Source organism: Ctenocephalides felis, unplaced genomic scaffold (assembly GCF_003426905.1).
Source record: "Ctenocephalides felis isolate EL2017-DRISC unplaced genomic scaffold, ASM342690v1 CF-g0.4_SCAFFOLD_00845, whole genome shotgun sequence".
Lineage (NCBI taxonomy): Eukaryota > Metazoa > Arthropoda > Insecta > Siphonaptera > Pulicidae > Ctenocephalides > Ctenocephalides felis.
The window spans coordinates 30,907,689-30,933,517 of NW_020536999.1; the positions used below are offsets into that span (position 1 = coordinate 30,907,689).

A 25,829-nucleotide genomic window follows, 5' to 3' on the forward strand; every position below is an offset into this window, starting at 1 on the left:
ATTGCCCATAAATGCACAGAGAAAGCAGTTCTTTAGTATTTCAAAACATAGTGAACGATAAACATAACTTGCGTAAAATCTATGTTAACCATAGATCAAATATGATATTTCAAGAGCATGTTATCAAGACTTGAAAGTATGGAGAAATTACTTATTAGTTGATGTGAATAAAAAAAATAGTCGTATCATACATATGTTTTGAACAAAAAAAAATAATAAAATAGTTAATAAAAATAAAACTATAAAAACACTATAACATAACATATTATAAACCCCACATATTATCGGCACGAAATATTTTGGAAAAGGTTTCTACAATTGTAGTTTGTCACTTTTTCCACCGTAGCTACTTAAAGCAATTAAAACTGAAGACTACATAAAATGCACGAGATTTAAAATAATTTTATCTGACACTACTTTAATTACTGTTCTCTTTCATACGAATTTAATTTAACACAAGTAACGAGGTTAACAAGACGCAATTTGTACATTTTACAACAAATCCCTATACTTTCAGAAGAGATACTAGCTTCGGGTTACTTTAGTTCTCTCTGAAGCAATCCCTTGCATCAAGAGACATTGTATTAGGGAACGATGCTTGTTTCATAGGATACAATGTTTATGTAAGACCCTGGATACATTTCGGTGAAATCCATTTTATAAAGATAATATGATTGAAGTTGATGATATGAAGAAATTTGAAAATATTTGTTATATGTTTTGGTGAATAATTTCATTATGTTAAAGAACAAGTGCATAGAATCGAACCATATAGAAAATTTCCGACTGTCAATTTGGTTATACATTGCTTGTAATAATTTTTTGGCTTTGTGTTCGGACGATCATATAATTCACATTTTTGCAATAGTGTAATTTTAACATACTTAGAACATATAGAAAGGTAGAAATATTAATGTGATGCAGAAGACTATTATTATCTAACAGATTTTTTGTACATACGTATGAGACAACGAAACGATGAATGAATGAATACATAAAATTATTTTTATATCATATTTAAAATTTGATTATAGTCCGCCATTTTATAAATTATCTGATATTTTATAAATAATTTAATCTAACAAAAATAAAATCCAATTTTATTTAAGCAAAAATTATTCATTGTCCTTTTTTAAATAAAATAATCTAGAAATACCATCTTAGAAATCTGGTATTATTGCTCTTCTACTTTTCTATTTTCCAATACACATCTACGTAAAAAATAATTAGTTCAGTGTCAAATAACCTTAATGACAATTCTATATTTATGAACGAAAAAGTGAAATTAAATTTGCGGATACTATAAGAGATTGTTACGTGTGTAATATTATAGCAAGAAAATAGAAAAAATCTTCTACGTTTTTCGATCAATCACAAGGGATTCCACTGCTTCTATATGTTACCGCAAAATCAATCAATCATTTTCAATAGTCAATAAATAAATGAATTTATCAATACATTAATGTGAATAATATTTTCCTATTTTTCATCCCTCAAGATTTATCGATAAAAGTTATCGCACTAAAACAATACATAGTAATTCAAAGTTATCCAAACCTACCAGTATGCTCCACCGTGCCGTATAACAAATAATAAAGATTATCGCGAAGAGAAAAAGCTGTTTCGACAATAAGTCTGTCAGATTAAAATAATATCGCTTTTCTTCGTTCGTTCAGCCTACAACAGTGTGTATACACATCACAAATCATTGAGGTCGTACAATTTTATCTCTGGATTTTACTTAACGCTTGATAGTAACCGCCAACGACGACACAAAGAAATATTGGTTCTTGTGTGGAGGAAATGGGGCCATAGATATACAAAAGTCGGCTCTATAGATTGGATGAACAAAAAAACACTAAAATGTGTTTCAATACACTGCTTATGTTTTGCCCAATTTTCTAATAAAATTTAATATATTGCTTATATAGCCAAAAAGATACGAAGATACGTTGATAAGTCGTGTTTAATTAATTTCAGTGTTTGAGTACTAATATTTGTAACCAAATTTATATTTATGACTTAATTAAGTTAAAATTCAGTTTAGTCCAAAATAATCATATTTCTTCAAATATTAGATAATGCGTCATTATCATACTTTACCACGTAACTGATTCAACTATCAATTACCAATTGTCCATAAATCTTTCTAAATCTACTTTAACTAGATACGTATTTAAATCATATATGAACTCAATATAGAATCAATTATTAATGCAAGCGCCGGTCTGCATTCGAGAAGTTTATCGACTACAATCAATTGAGCCCTATTGTCCCCTGATTCATAGGGCAATTAATGGTAACTATATCATCAATATTAATGGAGATACTTATCGTATAATGCTTTGTTTAAAATTATATAAGCGACTCAATGTCACATGCGCAGTGCCATTGAATCAGTTCCGAAGTTTACGGCGTAATGTATAATTGAAATTGAAAATTATAGATTTAATTAATTTAATTAAATTTTACTTCTATACTTGTTTATTTTTATATTTCACTAAAATAATGCTTAAGTTACACTTACATGTAATTTTCAATATGAAGAAAATATGATGACGGATATATATTTTTAGCATTAAAAATATGAACGCCGAATTTAAAATTTAAAATCCAGTTTTTTGGGCTCGCCCGTAGGTAAGCGGTTAAGAGCGACGGGACTTGTGTCAGAGGTCCCGAGTTCGATACCCTCTTCGAGCAGCCTGTTGTCAGGCAGCAGTGACAACGATTTTCACTTGGAAATATAGATAGCAATATGTTTCCAAGTGAAAATAGCCCTTGCCCGGCATTGCTGCACCAATAAAAAGTCAGCCCTATTAAATTAATTCTAATAACAAAATCATCAAATATGGATGGATTAACCATTGGGTTACCATCTAAACAATAGGAAGTAAGGAGAAGTTTTAGCCCAACAGCTCATAGGGCGTAAGGTTCCGATTGCTGTTAAAAAAATATTCAAAAAAAAAACAGTTTTGTAACAAAAGAACAACGGATTTATCTTTGTGTATCTCAAGTTTCGTGATACGACGATTTCATTCCTGCTAAAGTCTCACAGACATTATATCCAAATATATGTTATTTCTATATAGGCATTTGCAACATATTTTATCCATCTTTTTTCATCCCTAAAACCTCTACATGTAAGCATACGTAATCCCGTATAGTACAAGGTTTTCGTTTATAAATAACACGAAAAAAATTCAAAGGGCAGTAAAACTAAAGCAATATTGGGGACCTTTCATAAAAACTAATGGAATATCCCTGACATAACGTCCACTATAGGTTATCTAGTGGATAAAACGCGGCGGAACGAAGGAACCTTGTGTTAGCAGAACCGACTCTTCGGTCGTGTATTTATTTTCACATCAATAAATCACTATCGGTCAGCTGCGCGCGAGTTTGAGGGTTGTGTGCCGGACACCTCGGGGGAGGTCGATAAGGGATGCGTTTGAGGTCTTGTCGTACGAGAAGGCTGCTGAATAATTCCATTAAATGATAGTTTAACTTTCAACAACCAATTTATTAGGTTCTAAATTTCCAAAACTTGGAAGTATTGAGCTTCTTGGATAAGTTTTTTCTTTTACTAATACTTGTTAGAAGTAAAGGCCAGCTGCTGTTACTTTAAGTGTATTATCTCAAAGCACTTTTTTCGTCAATCAAAATAAGGGTTGTATTAACTGTTATGATGATACCCCTCCTCATCACATACGTAGCTTTTTAAAAGTAATTCGATAGTCGTCCTATCCATTTGATAATTTTTATTAGGGTTCAACACTATAGTTGTCCTTTTTTCTGATAGTGAATATAATATAATAGTATAGTCAGCAATGCTCAGAAAAGCTAATTTCACGTGGAAGCATTTTGATCTATATTTTCATGTGAAAGTGATATCACAACCTGGTATCAAATTGGTAATGCAACAGAGGATTTGAAGTAGGACTTTGTGGTTGTAAAGTGGAGGTTTTACCAACAAGTGGAGTCCAAACACATTTTTAAGAGCAAAATCGCACTTTAGTTGTCCTCGCTTACTTAGGGGAGTCTATTATTCACATGACTTTTAGGGTTTTTTAACCCCACCTCCTCTCTTGTTGCTACGTGGTGATATTTGAAATTAGATAATTAGTGTTGTTTCTATGTTAATTAAACAAATAAAGGTAACAACTAAAATTGCGGAATTTGAACTCGAAACTTCAAGAGTGCGTTAATTTTAGATGTATTCACTATTTTCCATTATTTTACTACCTGTCAGTAAATTACTATAAATTTTACACACAATAATGCATTTTTCAGATATAGTATCAACCCTATATCCATTTCGTCGTGTCTGACACGCTGCAGAAGTCTCTTTCCAACTTTCCAGTACACCTTTTCTATGTTCACCTACTTTTACAAAGGGCAGTTTTTTCCTCTTTGGCTGTGTGTCATGCGGGGACATAATGATATTTTCTTTTGAACCTTTCCTGCCAGCTCATATATAAAGACGGTAGAAAATTATGGATGTTTTTAAAAAACTGTTTTATGAATATACTAACATTTGCCGGACTTCTTTCATATCTGACACTACATTTGGTACAATCAACAAAAAGCAGAGTAATTGATAAAAATGAGCATTGTATTATATTTTAAAATTTTATATGACATTTTTGTTTTTTGTTGACTATAATTTTTTAGCATATACTATACTCAATACTATAAACTAATGTGTTAGAATCTATATAAATTCGAAGTAATTTTTAAAGCAATTTGATGATTTATTTCATTTATTTTAATTTTAAATTTTATAAGTATTTTCAATGAAAAATGTACATAACTCTTTTTATATTGCATAATTTATTCAATCTGCGTACATTTTAAGAATAATTCATTAACAAATACTTTTCTATACAATCTTTTTCAATTATCAACTGATGAAGCTATCATTGTATTTCTCAAATCGGAAAATTATTTAACGGAATAAATGATGACATGAATTGTTCCATATAATAATGACGAATCGTCATTATGAATTATTCATAGAAGATACAATTCCGTATTGAAGACGATGGAACAAATCAACAAATAGAATTGAAAATACGCGAGTTTACAATAAGGTTTTAATGGAATTTGTTTTATTTGTATTCAAATTGTATGTAAATAGTAACATTTACAAAATTATATCTGATCAAGAAACGAGAAAACCTGCTGCAACTTTAATTAAATAGAAAATTAAATAAACGCTACTGGGGAAGATATGTAAGAAAATTAAATTAGGTAGATTTAGCAAAATTTTATCAGAATTAAAATTTATTTTATTCACAGACGAAATAAAAGATAATTGTTTGTACAAATAAAGACATCTCTGAATTAATTACCGAAGCACAGTACATAATATCGTCAGTAAGCAATTTTAATGAAATAATATCCCCATAATTTAATAAGATAAATCATTCGATGAGATTATACAAGATTAATGATCTAGATTAGGATGATTTAGAGAAACATGATGAAACAGCAGGATTGAGCTCAAATTCCAAATAGTCTTCTGAAGCCTCGATTCTACAAATTGAATTTTAAATTTTTTTATGGTTTGTAAATTTGGTTAAATATTTGTGTAATATTGAATACTACACAAATTAATAAAAATCAACAGATTGTACAAGCGCTGATATAAGTTATGAAACTACAAATTAATATTGAGCTTTTCATATAAATTGATCTGATTCTTAAAGCCTCACATGCAAATTAGTATATTATAGTTAGCGCAATATCAACTAGTCCGCTTTATACTTTTTGCGTAAAATTACGAGATTTGCTACAGATCAAAAATCTTTAAAAGAAACCCCGACGAATCGAAAAATAACAAGACCAAAACCCGTATCGAACTCGCTCAGCCGAAATCACTCTACCGCGATAGGAGAAAATATTGCGCACCATTCTTGTGAAATCCGAGATTCATCTTTGTATAAACTTGAAGGCAGGTAAGCCTTCATTCTTGGATAACCTATTGCCGGTATTAAATCAGAGGAGCTATAGCGAACCGTGTAAACGATTTGGACCGTTTCGGAGGAGAGTTAGATATATAAATTCAACCGCATAAATCATAGACGGAGAAATTTGGATCATTAATCATAAGTTTGGTCGTAGGCGCTCACCAGGGAATGATGCCCGGACTGAGCGGAGCCGGCGAACGCACGAAGAAATGATAGTACCTAGGTTTACTTGTTTTGTGTAAAAAAGGGAAAACAAAAAAGTTCATACACTACAGAACCAACAATAAGGTGCAAGCACTAGAAAAATTCCAATATAGCAGACAGTCTAATATTCATAAGTGTTTTTAGCAAATACATAGCTTTTTGTCAGTTTGTTACTACCAATTCATACGAAGATAGGCTCTAAACATAGCGTTACCATAACATTTCTATTTTATCGGATAGTTGCACCCTAAATTTGTACTGTTTGCCTATGATTTTTTAACTGCTGTTTTAAATCACCGTTTAATATATGTTTCAAGTATCTTTCCACACATTTTTATATTTTTCTTCAAAAAGTGAAGCACATGAAAACTTTTCGACTATTATTTAGTTTAGTATTGAATCGTAAAATTTTAGTGCCTCATGCTTCAATATAACTGCCATAACAACAAGTACTAGATTTGCAAAATTAATGCTCGACCATAATACGAAATAATTTATTAATAATTTGACTAAATTTGATCTATCTTTTAGGATTTGTATAAATTAGATGCATTATATAAATTGGATTTAGCATAATTGTATACGATTTCACTCGGCATAATTCTGTAAGAATAAAACGAAAGAAATAACCATAAATGTGATAGTTATCACCTATCCGTAATTGTTTTCTCACTAAAGCAGCTTACAAAACCTATACGCAGCTTAAAGAGCTTACTTCTTAATTAAATACATAAATAAAATGTCCCTTTAGGACTGAGTCGGAAAAGAAACATTATATTAGGGGACGGAGATTATCTTGAGATCTTCAATAAATATCGCCTAGTTCAATATTTGCCAAGCAGGAAAAATAAGAGCCTAAGGAGATTACATGAATAATGCAAATATGATAAAAATTATACGTTTAGAAAACATGCTTATACAAAAGATTATATGCATATATTTGCAAAAGCAGAGAATTTACGAGTATGTTTATCCTGCTTAAAGCAATAAATGCAAAGAAAAAACCTAGCTCCATTCATTTCGTTATAAACCCTTGTATATATAGTATACTATTATTATGGTAATATTAACTCGCACTAGCTTGGCAAGGAAACCTATCTTTATGATTTAATTTTCGTTTGTTGTTTTAGTAAATAACCATACATCATATATATTAACATCAGGCCCTGTTATTATGGTCTAATTATAGTCGATGTTGACGTTACATCAAACGTCTGTTATGGCTTTCAGAAACTGAATTTTGATTAATTGCTATTTTAGTTTGTTTTACTGATTACACATTTTATAGACGTATTAAATATGACACCCAATTTACACAAACCGCGTAATTGGGTAGGATTATAATTAATTTTTTATTATATATACATATATGATATATGTATATGTATAATTTATATGCATCTGATAATATTTGTATATTTACGAGGCTTCGTAAAATATCGTCAATTTCTAATAAAATTTCAGCATCAAAAATTTTAGAACCACAATTTTATTGGGAATATTTCGCATTCGCAAATAAAGTAACCCTTAAAAAAGTATTTCGTTATGTTATAAAAGCAACACTTCGCTTGTATGGAGGATTTATGATATTACATAACTTTTGACAAAATATAACAGTCTAATTGAAAAGCTCTTTCAGATATGAATATTCATATAAATTTAATATTTGCGAAATTTAATTAAATAATTCCGCGCACGGCTTCAAGTGAGAGACAGAAGCAAACTTAGAATTTAATACATCTAAACTAAAGCTTTTGTTCACGAGTTTATAATTTTGAATATTAGATTAATATATCTATTTATGTGTTGAACTCGCGAGAAGTTTATTGCAAGCATGGATTGAACAGCTGTGAGTTTAATGAAAATATGGGGAATATATTGTTAATTATATCCATGAATTTATTTTACAAGCTTTGAATATGTGAAATTGTGTTTATATAAAGGGTCCGCCATATAACTTTTTATATTGGCAGCAATTTAGAATTTTTTGCCAGCCATTTGAAAGTTAAACAGCTGTTTCAATAAAATTATATTCGATTATTTACCAGAAGGATTGCACTTTTAAATAGAAAAGATTTAGATTGAAAAAATATTCATTAATTTATATATAGCATTTTCAAAAAACCAAAAAGTTATCTGACGGATGGACCTTATACTTGCTTGTATTCTTACTTTGAACAACATTGGGCAACTACGCCCTGATTTATTTTGATTATAAATTTTTAAAAGTTGCTTTCTAAAAGAAATATCTATTTCGACAACAGTGAAAAAAAACTAAAGTGTTTGAGAATAATTCAAACAAATTCTTTGAATATAATTTCAAACATTCAAAGTAGTGCATTTGAAATATTTATTATAAGTACTGCAGATTTTATTGTGGTATTCTGTAGTTAATACTAATATAAGTGCTTATATTTGGGCGATGATCTTTATCTGTTTATCTACAAGAATGAAAATAAAATAAACACTTCATTTCTCCACATCGTCGACACAAACTTTGCACTTTTGCTCCGTATCTCCGAAACCGCTGGAGCTGCTATTGTAAAAATTCAATAAATTATTTACTCAATTAATACAAATCGAATGTTTTAGAATCATTCTAATCGGATGAGCTAAAACTGTTTTTTTTTCGTTCCTGTCTGTGCAAAAACTAACCAGCACGTCTCTTTGTCAATACGAATCGAATGTTTTTTGTTGAATTAATAAAATTGGTTGATCGGTACTCCCGATATTGAGGACAGAAAATTTTATCCAAACATACGTACATACACACACGCATACGTAGAATACGTTCAGAAACCTTTAAAATGTTAAAAGATATTCAAAAAAATTCATTTAAAATAAAGTATTTCATAAAATAATTATTAACAAACTTGTGTTAACTGTTATTTCAACAAATTATTATGTATTCAAAAGAAAGTTTTAAATTTAAAATAAAAACAATATATAAAAGAAATATTTCCAGGGTGGTTAGTTTTCGATACTTCTACATAAGGTTTTAATAACCACATCTATTACATCAAGAGGCAAAGCATAGTATACTATTCACAAAGCAATTTCCATAAAAATCTAAAAACGCCACTCTCCTGAGCGCACCCTTATAACTTTTATACTCGAAATACTTAAAGTCTCTTAGCGCCACAAACCAGATTCCGGCTTCGACCTCGTAAGGTGGCTCAATAAAATTCAATCGTAAACGCTGTGGCGGCTCATTGTGTCACAACTCTTTATTTCGTTTGGGACATGTATCTTCCATTATCAGTTTACTGTTAAGCGCGGAAAAGAATGGTAACCACTCAGGCCTTGGGACAAGGATTAATGCTGTTCCGTTGGTCGGGTTCTTTTTTAGCTCGGAGCGTACCGAGTTTATGTTACCTTCTGGTCCGATGGATCGTGAGCTCTCAAGCCCTTGCTTGTTTGTCCGTTAACGAAATGGGTCACGTGTCTGCTCAACCCATTAGCGAGGTCAAATTTCACTCCCTCATATGTGTGCTATTGTCGCACGCCCACGCCCTCGCGCCGGCCGGGTAGCGGAGACAGGAGTAGGTGGATGTATTAAGGACAGATTATTAATAGATTCAGCGAGGTATGAAAATAGTCTACTTTGGCAAGCAATTGTAAAGTATGGCTTTTGGGAAAACAATATAATCATTACCTTTCAAATTTCTTGAAGATTTCATCTTCACATTATTTACAATTGATGATAAAGTTATCAGCAATACACAATTTATACTGAATATTGCGTTTGCGCTTTGTAAATTAATTTTTGTATATTGATATAACATCAATAAATTCATTTTTGATATCAAAGTTGCTCTTCGTTCTATGTTAACCCTCCGTCGGTCGGATATTTTTTCACCTTCGAACGGTCGGAAAGGTCTGGCTGGACCACCATTCATTTTACATGCATTTATATGGAATAAATGAGTTTTTGGTGTCTTATATAATAACGATTATAGTAATAAATATTTATAGTTTTGATTTTTCCTTTTTCTTACCGTCTTTTGCATGTGTTAGCTTGCTTATAATAAAAATATTACATATTATATTATATAAAAAAAATCAAGAAATATAAAAAAATCGTTGCTCTTTTTGTTAATTTTGCTGTTTTATATCAATGAAAAACAATATTCTTTTTCGGCGCCTTTGAAATGAATGTGAAATTCAAATGAAAACGAAATGAGGTGCGTCGCCTTTGAAATGAGCTGTAAAACTCAAAGTGAAAATATAATTTCACTACAGGTTTGCCAAAAAAAAATTTCGTACGCAGTACGGGTAGAAAAATTGTTGATAATGTGTGCATTACTCATCCGATTTTCAGTGTTTGCGATTACCAATAAGTTTGGTAGGTTTTCAATGAACTCTCGTCATGAAAATACTAACATTCATGTTACAACACATAGCAAAGAATATATAAAACCATAGATAAACAAGTATAAAACGCAGTTTGAATAGAAAATACCATGAAAAAAAGACAAAATACTGGTTGACATATATCAAAAAACGTATATTTCATACAAAATGTATGGGTGGTCTAGGCAGACCTTCCCGACCGTTCAAAGTATAAAAATGTTAATATCCTTATAAATATCCTTCTGTACATTTTTTCGTCCTGATTTTTTCATTGATCGACAGTTAATAAAATTTTAGGAAAAGTCAAATTGAAATCGAAAAAAGTCTGGCCAGACCACGCCGACCGACGGAGGGTTGAGGGTGAATCATCGTATCAATCACTAGTATTTTTTTAAAATTTGAGAATTTCAAGAAAGTGGTAAAAAAATGGTCTTTTCTTTTCAAAAAATTTCAACCTAATCCTAGAATATGCCGTTGTGACATCATTCAAGATTCATATTCTGGTTTTGTTTTTTATTTTAGATTACTAGGAGGGATGTACGTGCCAATTTTTGTGACCCCTACTTCAACAATTATATTTTTTTTTACTTTTTTCTGTACCTACTCTTATAACGTTAGTTAATGTGCATCACCTAACGTTACAAGAGTACAGAAAAAAAGTAAAAAAACATATAATTGTTGAATTGGGGGTCACAAAAATTGGCACGTGATTACAACCCTCCTAGTAATCCAAAATAAAAAACAAAATCAGATTATAAATTTAAAATGATGTCGCAACGGCATATACTAGGATAAACTTGAAAATTTTTAAAAATAAAAGGCCATTTTCTTACTACTTTCTTGAAATACTCGAATTTTTTAAAAATGGTAAAAAATTTAAATGATGAGGCTAGTATATGCCAGAAGCAGTCTATAAAGAAGATGCTCTGAAGATTTCAAGTAAATCGGCCTAGTAGAACCCGAGAAATCGTAGATATCGTATTGAAAATGACAGGTTTGGGAAAAACGTGTTTAAAGTTTTGCAAAAGAACAAAAGTTATCATGGTCAAATTTCTTCATCTCGGAAAATAATTTAAATTTTAAAAAATATTTTTGTACATATATTCTTGAATAGTTTAGCTGTAAAAATATATGAAATCAAACAAGGGGCTAACGGTTTTAAGGGTATTCTTAATTGTCGCTATAGTATGAACTACAGACAGTCAAAAGTTTTTTCACAAAATAGCGAATGTGTGAGAAAAAAAACAACTTTTTTGATTTTCTCGATTTTTTTAAATAATAAAAATACTGAAGGAAAAATTTTAACTAAATCGGTTTAGTAGTTGAGAAATCGTGAGATTTGCATCGAAATTTTATAATTTTGAAACACCTAATAATTTGTTTGAAAATTTTTCAAGAAGGTGTGTAAATATATATCTGAAGAAAATTTTCAATCATATCAAAATTAGATAATTCTGCAGTTGTTGTATTATGTGTTATCAATGAAAATGTCTTACTGAATTACTAATTTTGACTGTGAATACATATTTTAATTAATAAATATAGCCTGTTTCGGCTTTGTAATTTCCATAGATTTCAGTGTATGTTAAATGAATAAAAATGTAGCTTTTTTCCCGAATTTCCTCTACATATCACACCCCATTGCACGAAAGTAGAAATGGGAGCAGTTCCGCACGCGAATGATGTAAGAACTAGTCCAGCTATAAACAGCTGTATCAGGTTACATGATAGTGAAACATTTTTGAGCAAAAGTATATGTATTATGGAAAATACTACTTATGTAAAGTGCCATATTCGATATGTCAATTTGAGTAATAAAACAACGAATGCAGAACTGCATAAAAATTAGTAATCCGGACACATGTAATTTGTATTATAATACAACTTTAATTATTTTGTATTCAAATTATAATATAAATGATTTAATAAATGCAATTGTACTTCATCGCAGTAGATTAACTTTGTTATTAGTAATAATTAAATGTACAATTTATATTCAATATTATATTTGAAATAATGTTTTTCTGTTTAGTACTTGTGATGATACATAATTATTTTCAATGAATAGCTTGTTTAATGAATTGCAAATTGAAACGTAAATTGCAAATAATGTAAATTCAATGTTGATACAATATAAAATTTACCGCGGAAATTTTTAGTACCACCTGCTAACAATAATTTTGTTAGGAAACATTATTTATGGAGAAAACGCATGTGCCTATAATAACTTATATATATATATATATATATATATATATATATATATAGTCTATATAGTCTATAATATATATATATATATATATATATATATACATATTCTTGTATATCAGAACTTTGTGCGTGACGTCTGACGAAGTACGCACACAGAGGCTATTAAGAACAATGCTCTCTCGAATAAATTACGTGAGTAAATACAAGAAACAGGAAAAAACTGTATTTTATTATGTTATTAGCGACGGCAAAAACTATATTGTGTCATAAAAACACGTTCAAGAAGCACCACAGCAGAACGTATAATATGTAATGCTCACAGTGTTCATAACACCAATGTTTTTTTTATTTAATAATTTTATAAAATTTACTATTATAATAATATACTACAATGCTAAATACTATTAAAAGTTTAAAGTCTATTGTAAATCATTTTAATTATATCTTTGAAATAAGTAACGCTAACCTAGAATTTATGTTTAAAAATTAATGTAATTGAAATAAATTTTACATTACTGATTAGCCAACGAATATTTATTTATCTCATATAATATAAAACTAACTACATTTCAATAAATGTACTGTAGAGGCCAAAGCGACTTTTTTTACTACTGCGTTAGATAAAGTCGATTATTATCTTCTCGTAGGGTAAGTTACAGTAATCGCAAAAAATCGAAAATGACAATTTTTGCATACCTTCGCATTTCAAAGATTTCTGATCCTTCTGGCACCCCTTGAAAAACATTGATGTATGTTTGGATACTATTTTGTGTCTACGATTTCGGCCGCACGGATCTACCGATTTGAACAATTCAAAAAATATTTTACTTGTGCTGATGGAATGAAATATTAATTACTTTCTTGCGAAGCAGTCAAGCTGTTTTAAAAATGCAGAAAAAGTTCTAAGGCAGTTAGTCTGATAGCTATGCTAATTGACAGTAGACAGGTAGACATGCAGGCAGGTAGAGAGGTAAACAGGTAGACGGGAATAAATGCTAAGAGACAAATGGGTGGACACACAGATTAGTAAACGAGTAGACAGGTGAATCATATATAAATATGTAAATGTTATTGATTAAATTGATTATTTGATCATTATTTAATATGTGTAATATTGTGAAGTTCAAAAAACTTGCTATAAAGAAAATGCCAACTACAGCTAGTTTAATTTTATAGATGTCATCACTACTAATTTCATCGTAATGATTTGAAATCTAAGAAATAATATTTTTTGTTAATATTTTGTATTGGCATTTCATTTGCCACTCAGTAACAAAAAATATTTGCTACAATAAAATTCTAATAATAATTTCATCATTATTTCACTACATTATCGTATGCTTATTTTATAAGCCAATCTTCTGCTGCTTCATAAAATTATATTCATTTGAATTCATTCGACTTATGTTGACTTTAATTCACTCTTTTACATAAATATACAATTTCTATCCCATGGCGAGGAGAAAATTGGTTGCAGTGTCTTTTACTTATGCATAATATTTTTGCAAAAGTTCCAAAGTTGCATCTCAGCAAGAATAGAATAAAGTTTCATTATTACACCGGCGTGAGTATTTTCAAAGCTGGCGACCGCTCGAGTATGTGAATTGCTTTTAATTTTATATTTAATGGAATTGTTTTGAGATGGAATATCGCACAACGAAAAAATAAAACTATGAAAATAATTGAGTGGTATACGTTTTATTTTGTTCCGTTTACGTGAGTTTATTTGACGAAATGGATAAAGAAAAAAATTTAATAATTATAAATGAATTCTTAGTGATAATAGATGTACTAGACTGTAAAATATTTAATTTATTTGGAGGAAAAAAGTACGTATATATTTATACTATAACAATTAATTACCCGCAGCATCAATGTTGCCAGTTGAATTTTATGCCAATTGAATCATTCATCTTCATTGAATGAAAAATATTGAGTTTTATTATTTCGAATTGAAAGAAAAACGAAATATAAATTTTTTTTAACTTACTTTGAAACTAATTCATATTTCTACATAAAAGTATTCCTGTAGGTTGAAACATTCGAAATTGGTATCATTATAAGGTAATAGATATAAGATTTTTTGGGCAGTTTCAAATAATTATATAAATTATTATATTATATAAATAGACCTATTTATGCACATATGATCAAATATTATTTAATCATCATTTTATTAATTTTCTTGTTATTTGTAAATACAATCAACGTACGCCAGCCCAGCAAATATTGAACAACTTTTTGTTTTTGCTTCATCTTGTGCACACAAACGTGAAATCAAACTACTATTTCCACGGTCGGAATTTGATTTAAATTTAATTAAATGTTTCTTGTTGTTTGAAACTGAAGCAAAGTATTAAATTAAAAATTCAGAATGCTCGTTTCACCGCTAGAGCTCTAGGTCCTGACACGCATGCAAAAATTTCCTATTCAACGAAGCCGCCGGTACTAGAAGGATTGAATATATTGCATTCGCGTACATTTCCATTAGCGTTTATATATGAACTTCCCAGGAAAACTGAATAAATGGATTGTGCACCGACAATGTACATTTCATGGATTTATGTTTTTATACACCTACGGTTGCTTTTAGAGTGATATCGTTGAGCTTTATTGCAAGTGGTAATTTGATTGAAAAAAAAACAAAGTTTGAAAATAATTAAATTATTTCATTGAATCAATTCAGCAGTGGGTTGTGTAAAACGAGATGATGCTTTATCTGATAATAAAATATTTTTAAGCTCTCGGGCAAATTCTCCGGTAAGATAGACTGGATCCATTACAACACTATGTTACGCTCGTTTCTTCTTATAAAATGGTAGTAAAAACTGTGAAAATGGTTTGTATTTGCTGTGCGATCAGGCGTTTTATACATAGACCTATTACCTAACTCCATGTATGTGTCATAAATGCACATCAAAAAAATGTAATTATAATAACATAGCGTTGTTATGGCAACGGTCTATTTTACCTGAGAATCGGGTACTCTGTTTTAGTCATCAGAATTATTGCTTTGATTTTGCAAACCAGTAACAACAAATGTAAATTTATCTTAAAGTGGATATTCTGTCATATTCAATTATCAATAGAGAAGGCTAATTAGTATAATTTTTGCACGTAGATTATGCTTAGAAAAAATTGTATTTAAGAAATTGCTATTAAGAAATGACAAAAAGTAATATTTTTTGTATAATTTTACCTCGAGTCATGAAATTATATACCTTTTCAAACATATTAGCTGCATTATAAAAAAACAATGAAAATATGACTACAGCGGTATTAAATATACCCAACCCTTTCCACATGCAATATGTTTTTATAAACCTAAAATTGGAATCAGACATGAGATATATTTGAATAAGGTAGAATACGGTGTAGTTTGAATTTTATGTTTCTATCCACCATGTGCAAACTTTGAAGTGAATTTGTAACGACAGCTTTCATGCGATAAGTATTTTGTACCCAGATTACTCAATTAGGCAAATTGCATTAATCATCCCCGGTTAAGACATAAAACAAGAAAAGTATTCCGTTCACCAAATTAGACTTTCCCCGCAGATTTACATGGATGGACCGACCTTTGCCCGAAATCCGTACACCTTTCTGCTTAACACCTTTTTGCGGTAACTGTATTTCTCTCCGTGCCGAGCATATACGATCCGCACATAAACTGTTGGCAGAACTACTAAGCACATATATATCTCTCATCGTTCGTTGGGCCTGGGAGCGATATTCCCTTAGAACCGTTGTTTATAAAAGTTTTCACCTTCACTCTTTATTACTTATTTCTACGAAATTAAGCTAAAACTTTCTGCTCCTTTTATCTGTTCTGACTGACATAGATGAACAACTAAAGTTATAATCCAAGAGGCGAAGACACTATACCCAGCGAGTATAATATTTGGTATTATTTTGTGGAAAAGTACCAATAAAAATTTATAAAAAAATATTTTCTATTTTTTAGAAATTAAACTTTTACAAACTTATTTTTAGAAGTAAAGTTGCAATAATGTCGAAGTAAACTATACGCTTAAGAGCCACCAAAAACTATACAGAGCTATATTGATAATGATGCTTAGGTTTTCAATTTGATTCTCATTTTAAATTCCAGAAAATATCCAAATATCCAAATACAAATCATTTACTAGTGCATCTAGTGTTCAATATTTGCAATTATCTTAAGGGACACAACTAGTGTGATATTTTGAAGAAATCGATTTTTGTTCTTTTAAAAAGGCATTTAAAAAGTATACATATAGTATATAGTACAACGATCATTTTATCTTTAAACGCGTTTTTCTCGAAACAGCATTTTCCGAATTTGCTGCAGCGATTACTCAAAAACAAATGATCCAATCACTATCAATTTTTTTACATGTTCTATACATAGTTCTCCGTAAATAAAACTATCGATTTTTTGATCGGATCAAAACTCGAATTTTGGCAATCCAAAAACGACTAAAATTTTGGGTAAAATTCGACTTTTTTTTAAAAAAAACGCCGTCATTTTGTCAATTTTTGATTTTTTTTCTTTATCGTAGTTCATTTTACAGACAATATTATCTAGTTTAACGAGAATTTTTTTTGGATTTCATCCACGTAAAAGACCGGAATCACTGCAGCAACGAAGGGCCTTAAAAATATTCCATTCCAACTTAAAAATATTCCATTTCCTTTTTCAAAAATTTTACTATGTATTCTTAAAACATGTATAAATATATTCCTAAAATTTTGAAATAATTGATAGAGTAGTTTTTTTAATATAATATCCCAAAAATCACCTTTTTTTAGGCGGTTACACTAGTTGTGCCCCTTAAATTTGCAGTTATCTTAAGATGTTATAATGGTATTTTGTAATTCAAGGATGCCGATTCCAAAAAAGTAACAGAACTCTGCTAACAGCTCTAGTTTTTGAAATACATTAATGTGCTGGTTTCACTTTAAAATAAAATAAAAAATAACGCATATGTTATTTTATGCCTTCAAAAGTCTTTTAATGTGATTTTCTTACTGGACAAGGCTGATCTCGCTGCCTTAGAGTCGAAGCCATGGGGAAAACAGCAGATAAATATCTCTTAGTTGTTCAATAAATCCGAAAATTCAAAAACGAAAGGTATATTTGAAATCAATATGGAAAAAAAGTTTGTGAAAATAAATAAGTGCCAGTTTCATCACGCACTCTAATGAATCCTCCATCATTTAGTTTTGCGAATGAACTACTGAAATTTTATGTGCGGGAACTGGTAGTTCATACCGAAGAAAATATAAAACTATACCTATTGAGTTACAACAAATATTTAAACAGTAAATTTAATTCACACTAGCTACTAACAGATATATTAGCAATTTTATTTTTTCTTTCCGATACATTGTAGCATCTATGGTAGTAGTTAAACTTCTTAGATCGATTATGAGAACAAAATATACCCGGGTGCTTGGTTGTCTACATCCCTCTGCTCAATCTTCTATTCATTTGTTCTCTCTGGTTTGGTATATTTGCTTAGACAGACCCAACTTTATGTACTCGATCTTATTGTTCTTTATCGAGAAATTCAACAACATAAACTAGCACGCAAACCGTAAGGTTTATGGCTGCGCGGCGGAGAATGGCGGTGTTATAATTTACGGACAATATAACATACGAGCATTTGTTGCTTTATAATTCTAAATTAAATTGAAGTAAGAGCAGTTCGTATATTTTGATAGTTATTTTAGGACTGGCATTTTATCTAGAGCGACGAGCTTTGAAAGCTTCCGGCGTTTATGGTGAAATATAAGCTGTTGGGAGAAAATGTGGATGAATTAAATGACTATAAACAATTCCAATTATTTTTTATGCGAAATAAATGTGAATTTAAAATTGTCTGTTCCTCATAATTAACAAACTTATAAACTAATAATATACTCACAAATGTAAATTTAAAAAACAGTAGTAAGCAGTACTACAAGATCTAATTTTATGATCGTTTTGTCGAAAACCATATATTAAGATTGGCGATAAATGTCATTTTAATCATAGTATTATATACTAATTAAATTTTAGATTCAATTCAGATTTTATTTAATTATATGAAATATTAAACCTTGTTTCAATGGTTATTTAGATAGACCAAACCAAACTTTGGCTATATGTAATATGATGTACATTATGGAGCACTTTAGCCTTAATCATTTTGGCTATTGCATGGTTATGATTTTTCCACGTTCTTGTGTTTTATAAAGTAATTGTTGAATTTTTTTAATATTTAAACACTCTTAATATTTAAACTACTCTTGAAGAATATTAATTAAGTTTATAAAAAATCACAGAGATTTAAGATACTAGTTAGCAGCAGCTATTATATTAATCACAGCAATGTGTTAAATTATTAGAAAACCTAATTTAAGATAGTGGATGGTCTTAAATCCATGAATATTTTTGTTTCATATTTGCCATTCAGTAACAAAATGCATTTCACAATTCAAATTGAAAACTACGGAACATCACATAAAATGCTCTTTTGTCATTCAGATATTTTTACGTATTGATTTACCATCAACTCTTGCAAAGAAAAACTAACGCCATTTTTGTGGTGCGTTACGCTTCAGCAACCTTTTGTGTACGTACACGGAAAAGTCTATAGGAATATAGGTGGAAAACGAATGTTTTTTCTGTATGACTAAATATTTTCCACAGAATACCAAATAAAAATCATATTTGGCGTGTTGTGCTTTTACGGTGATTTTTTCATATCGTATTTGTGGAAACAAAAATAGCTTGATAATAGTTGTTATAAATGTTTCTCATAAACCTACGAATCAGATCCCTCAAAAACTTTGCAAGAACTTGAATCTAGGGAATGCAAGGCAACTAAAATATAGAATTTACAAATAACCGTTATATCATTTGTAGTGAAGTAATATGATATTCGTTAGATCGTTCTGTGACAGCACATGGTGAATAATCTCTGTTAGTCAACGAAATTAGGAATGGTTGATTATAGAGATGGGTAACTCACTCCGACACAACTCCTACCTCGGATTGTATCCTCGGACTAAATCTATTAACAAGTGCAGATATTTACTTGGGATTTTTTACTAATACAATACATTTGGGTCGAAAGAAGTGGTCTTTTTCTCATCTCACAGCCAGTTTTAGGACTTTCCAGGTATATAATGTCTCAAAATAATGCTATTTTGTATTCTATATTCTGTATACAATAATGTTTGTCCGTAAATAAGCTCTTTCAATGGTATACAACCAGCTAAAAAATATTTAGTATTATATTATAACTTTTACACAATTATGATTTCATAATTGGGTAAAAGTAATATGGTAAGCTAATCAAACTACCTGATGTATAATTAATTCTCGAAAAAAAAATATTAAAAGAATGTGAGGTATTAATATTTTGTGAAAAATATTATACCCAAAGATTTGTTCTTATATCGTACCTCTCTGAGGCGGAGTCAAATCCTAACCGATCCGGCTTCGGATATGATAAGCCCATCTCTAGTTGTTTAGTGTGTTGTGAATGGAAAAATATAAAATTGGTGGAAGATACTGGTGTTTTAGTAGATTTTTAGTTTTAAACATAATCCAGCCGGACTAGAGTAGTGATTACAACATATGAAACATTTGCATGTAATTTTTAAAAAAATAATGTAAACCGGTCACATGACACACACATTCTGCAAATCAAGTGTTATAAATCGTAAAAAAATATATATTGGTTGCTATATTTTCTATGGCGGATGTGTTAAGTGCAAAGGAGAATTGTTATGTACTTCTATTATTTCATGATGAATTATTAATATTAACCGATAAATACTGGTCTCGATGATATTCGCCATTATTAGTAATGTGTGGTAAATATTGAATATTGAATTTCCATTCCACTTTAAAAACAAAACTCGCTTGTAGAAATTCCTTTCCCCGATGACACTCGTAACCCTGATCAATGTTGACATTCGCTTTTGCAACACTTTTCACGTTTAATTTCCTGTAACGACACATTCGTCCAGTCCATGCATCATGCGACCGCACTGACATCTCATTCATTTGCAGGCTCGTCCAGTTGCTCGGACCACAACGTCACAGTGTACATGAAACCAGGCAGCTACCCCGTGATCAGCCCAGAGGGAGTCAAATTTCCGGCTTCGTTCATGCCGCCAGACCGCAGGTGAGATAATGCACATGTACCAGGAGCACAAATTCCACGGGAATTCGTGGACAATGTGTTCTGGGGATCTTTTTTTCATTTCCATTCATTGGCATTTGAAATTAAACGTTTTATCGACTCGGTTCGGGCGAATGACCGTGGTTTTCAAATAAAAACTAGACTTTATTAGGAACTATGTAAGTTTATGAGATTGCATTTGTGCTTTAACATTTTATTGGATTCACTTTATTCGGAAGCGTTAGTTCATGAGATGTCATTTATAGCTCCAAAAATTTATGCAGAAGTTGAAACTTTGTAGAGTTCTTGAAAAATGAGTATAAATTGCCATGTCAGTCATATGTGTCTGACGCTAAAAATTTTACATGAAGAATTTTCGTCATTTATATATCTGACATACGCAATTTGGTTGGAAAAAAAAGGTTTTGAGTCATAAATGTGTGACATAAAAAATATTGTTTTTCCAGGAATTATGTCAAAACAAATTTGTCTTTTTTCGATACATCAAAATATCTAATGAAGTTACCATTCACCAAATGAAGTTCTCTGATATTATTGTGGCTATTAACGTATTGATAATATATACAAAAATTTAGTACATAGCCTGGGTGACGAAAATTTTCAATATTCAATGTTATTCAAGTTACCTTATTTTTAAGGGAAATAAATATTCTTAGTGCACAAACTAAATCGGCCTTTGCTAGTATTAAAACGTAAAAATCATAAATAGAGCGACTATCTAATATTTTCTATATGGTACGATATGGATTAAGCTGTATTCATTTATAAGTATTCATTAAAGTTTATATCACCTTTCATGAAAATCTAAGAGGTAGTAGCTATTAAAATTTAAAGTTCTGATGAATTCACAAATAATTATAAAATAAAATTTGACATTCCTTATTTAATTATAAATTGTATTTGGAATTTGTATAAATCAATCACCGTAAAAATATTGATTCTATATGCTTTTTCGCCTGGCATCGAGTTGGAGTTTAACTCAGCTCATGGAACTGCTTTTGGGCAGTACCACCCATTATTATTTTTATAATTTGAACGACGATTTATAAAAAAATGTTTTGATTCCATGTTTAGTAATTTAAGAGAAAAAGTTTAATGTCATACTGTAACTATTAGAATTGTTTTACACTTCTACAAATAAGACTGCCAAAAAATCATTCATGAAATTCGTTGCATCTAGTAAAACTAGCGGCAAAGGTGTATAATGTTTTACGATTTATTTTCACATTCATTAGTTACCGTGAGCTTTAAAGCACAAAGAGAGATATTTACCTACCACAAAACCAACTTTAATACAAACATGGCAAAAGCATTTTCATCAAAGGAAAATAAAAGAGAAAATCAGACCAAAGATTAAAGTATCGGTGAAACATGCTTTCCAGGTTTGGCAAACCGCAGAATCGTGAAATTAAACAATTCTCTGTGGAAAAGGGCGGTTCTGTTATTTGCTTACGGCTGACTATTATTCGGCGGAAACAAAGCAAAACCGACCGCAGGGAGTTTTGGGTCCCTTTACCACATCGCACCGCATGCTGTATGATTAATATAAACAGAATGTCTATACCAATCCTCAGATATTAATATTTTGCATAACCGTGATGAATTTTAATGCAGAAACATATATACATATAAAGGATGTTGTTTCACAAAGCTTTGGACGTGGTCAAAGGACAATATATTCAACTTCTCTATGTTGAAAATTTTATGCAAATATTAATTCAAGGACTTTTTATTTCAAAACAATATTTATGTGAGGCAAACAATTTTTATAATAGTTAAAAACTAATTACTATTTATTACTACTCGTCAAAACAAATTTTACAACATTTTTTATTTGAAGTCATGATTTTATAATTTTGTTCGGTATTATGAATTCCGGTTTAAATATGAAACGATATCACGAATTTTTTATGAATTATACTAATAGGGGTAATATGGACAAAATGACACAGTAGTCTTGTACAAGAATTGTCTAGGTTTAGTAACGTTTTCGCCACTGTCTAGAATGAAGAAAGCCATAATCACCTTTCTGGAAGATGTAAAGAGTGCTTTGTCGTATTTTTGCATTTATAAAAAAAATCTGTTTCATTTTGTGAGTCTGGCGAAGGCTAATTACCATGTATAATTTGCTTTCCTTGAGCTCATGTCTTATGTGCTGATGTTCCAAAGAAGACCAAACTATTTATGTGAACTAACTTCTCAACAATTTGTATCCCAGTATATTTTACCTTCTGTCATTTTGTCCATACTATATGGACAGAATGTTCTTTGTTATTATAGTTCATTTCTAATTAAAATAACTATGTAACTGGTATTCATCTAAGATGAATAAAAATTTCAAAAAATACGTCCGTATGTCCTCCAATCATTTTATGTCCATTTGTATGCCCATCCAATCATTTTATTTTAATTTATACTTTGTTCCAATTGTGTATATATTTGAATCTATTTTTCTTATGAATACAAAACACTATATGCAGAATTCTTCCCGACTTTCAAAAGTAACTTCTACTGTTAAATATACAATTTGAAGTCTTTTTAAGAAAAATAAATAATTGCACTGCAGTTTTCTCCATCCGTAGCAGAGAAGTAACAAAACTTGTTTAACATCTACGATTTAAATTATAAAACGCATAATATTTATCTCAACTTATTAACCTGAATAGAAAAAACAGCACGGAGTTGCACAAACTACAGAGCGCCGTGTATACAAAATTAAATAAACTTCTTTCACAATGTTTACATTTAAGCAAAGTTCAACTCTATTAAAAATAAAGTTTTCTTCCTCTCTGAGCGCTCATTATGAATGCCGGCAACGGTTCGGCTAAACGTTTCATAGATAATAAATAAATAATATAATAGTCGGACTATAGCCGGTAGCAACGGCCGGATGAAGAGGCTTGATATTTAGATACAATATAGATAATTTTCTTTTACACTCTTCGAAGCACGAAACGTCTTCATTAAATATACAGCTTGCGATGTCTAGACGAAGTAATTTAATTCCTTAACAAAATCAATTCGAATATATTGGATGACTTCTGTACGGCGCCTCTTTATTAGCTTTACGAGATTTAAAATATTAAAGGTTTAATTTATTAATTAATTTTATGTAAGTCGGTGTAATTTTAAGCATCTTAGCACAGTAGTAACGTATTTTTATAACTTTTATATACCTCTTTTTCAGAATTAATAAAAATTTATACTAGTATACTCATGGAAAATTGACATATTGAATACATTCTTAAACATATTAATTTAAACACTTAGAATCATAATAAAAGCTGTTTTTTGCATTAGATGGTACCTATTCGTGAAAATAATTCAAAAATAGTTCGACATTAGATAAATTATTAATACAAAACTTAGTTCAACTATACATACACAAAATGTTCTATTAGCATTTAATCTTATTCTTTTAACATTGACATGACATTTTTAACTCGACATTCATCAATAATAAAATTATCAATTATTTTACCTTTTTACAATTCAGATTAAAGGCGCTAACTTTTGATTGAACTTCCCAACACACTTAAGTACATTTTTTTGCATAAGGACTTCTCGACCGATTTTAAAAAATTAAAATTCATAGGTCAATGAAAAGTCGTAATTTGGGAGAATTTGGAGCAATTCTGTTATTTTTTACAGTGTTCCTATAAATGTAATTCACGATTAGGGTTCCAAAGTTTGAATGAACACAATTAATAGAAATTAACCACAATAACAGACAAATGGTCATAATTTCGCGAAAGCTGTAGATTGCACTTAAAAGCTCCAATAATTTCCAAACAAAGTGAGTTTTTTTTGGGACAGTTACGGTCCGCACTATCAACCCGTTTTGGTTTGTCGTCCAGTTCTGGTAGAAATGTATATATATATATATATATATATATATATAAATATATATATATATATATAAATATACATGCACGTATGTTAGTAGAACTGACAGTTATGGGGCAATAAATCTTAGCTTTCATATCAAGCACTTGCACGATGAATTCAATTTTATAAAACTTATTCTCATAACAGATATTTCCCATTATAAACCGACTGTAAAATAAATAGCAATAAATCAGCGTTCTACATTCTCCTCAACTTTCTCACCATCGCATAATTCATTCGTTTAAACCACCTCAGCCGCCATGCGTCTTGTTCGAACACGACGTTTATCCAAATAAGGGAGATTTCGCATAAAATATTATATGGAAAGTCTAAAAGAAAAACGAGAAATTGAGAGAAAACTAGATATCTGCCTCTCTGCTTCCAGAAGGCGCGGTCCTTCCTTCCGTAGTCGGTCGGAAAGTTTTAAAAGTTCTTCTAATGGATTTCTGTACAAGAAACTTGAGACACGTCATGTACAATGCTGGGAATACCGTAGTGATGCTAATCTCAGGTTATTTTCACGTAGACGTAGAATATGACAGACAGATTTATTGAATTATATGAAAACAAAGAAAATCCATATAATGCGAAAGTTTACTGAAGAACTTTGTCGTGGAATACCGTATTGGACGCAAGTTTTTGAGAATACCGTCATCTATTACATGCAGATAAAATGTTATCGAAAAGTTTTATTTCATGTCTTTAAGTTATAGCTAAGATGTCTTCTTTGACAAAGTTTGTATGAAATATTGATATTAAAATGCCTAAGGTAGTCATAAATTCTTAAAACAACGATATTTAAAATATACTTATACTTTTGTGCAAAAGCTCAAAATCTCTCATACTTAAAAATTACCAGATGTGATTATTAATTCAATACTATATAAATAAATTTATGCAAAATCTTTAGAAATCCATGTTAGTGTAACAAAACGTAGGTACTATTCACAAATAATTTGTAATCGATTTAATTTAAAATCCGAAATGAACAAAATAAATGATTTAGATTTAACGATCATGAAAA

General features: G+C 30.1%; 1 protein-coding gene across 1 annotated transcript in view; it reads left to right on the top strand.

Moving 5' to 3' along the window:
• The window catches only part of LOC113382074 (post-GPI attachment to proteins factor 6), a 109,219-nt gene that overhangs the window by 44,824 nt on the left and 38,566 nt on the right, over positions 1 to 25,829 (top strand). The window contains exon 3 of the mRNA XM_026620635.1: positions 20,785 to 20,899. Within this exon, the coding sequence (XP_026476420.1) occupies positions 20,785 to 20,899 (115 nt within the window). The remainder of the gene's footprint in view (positions 1 to 20,784; positions 20,900 to 25,829) is intronic.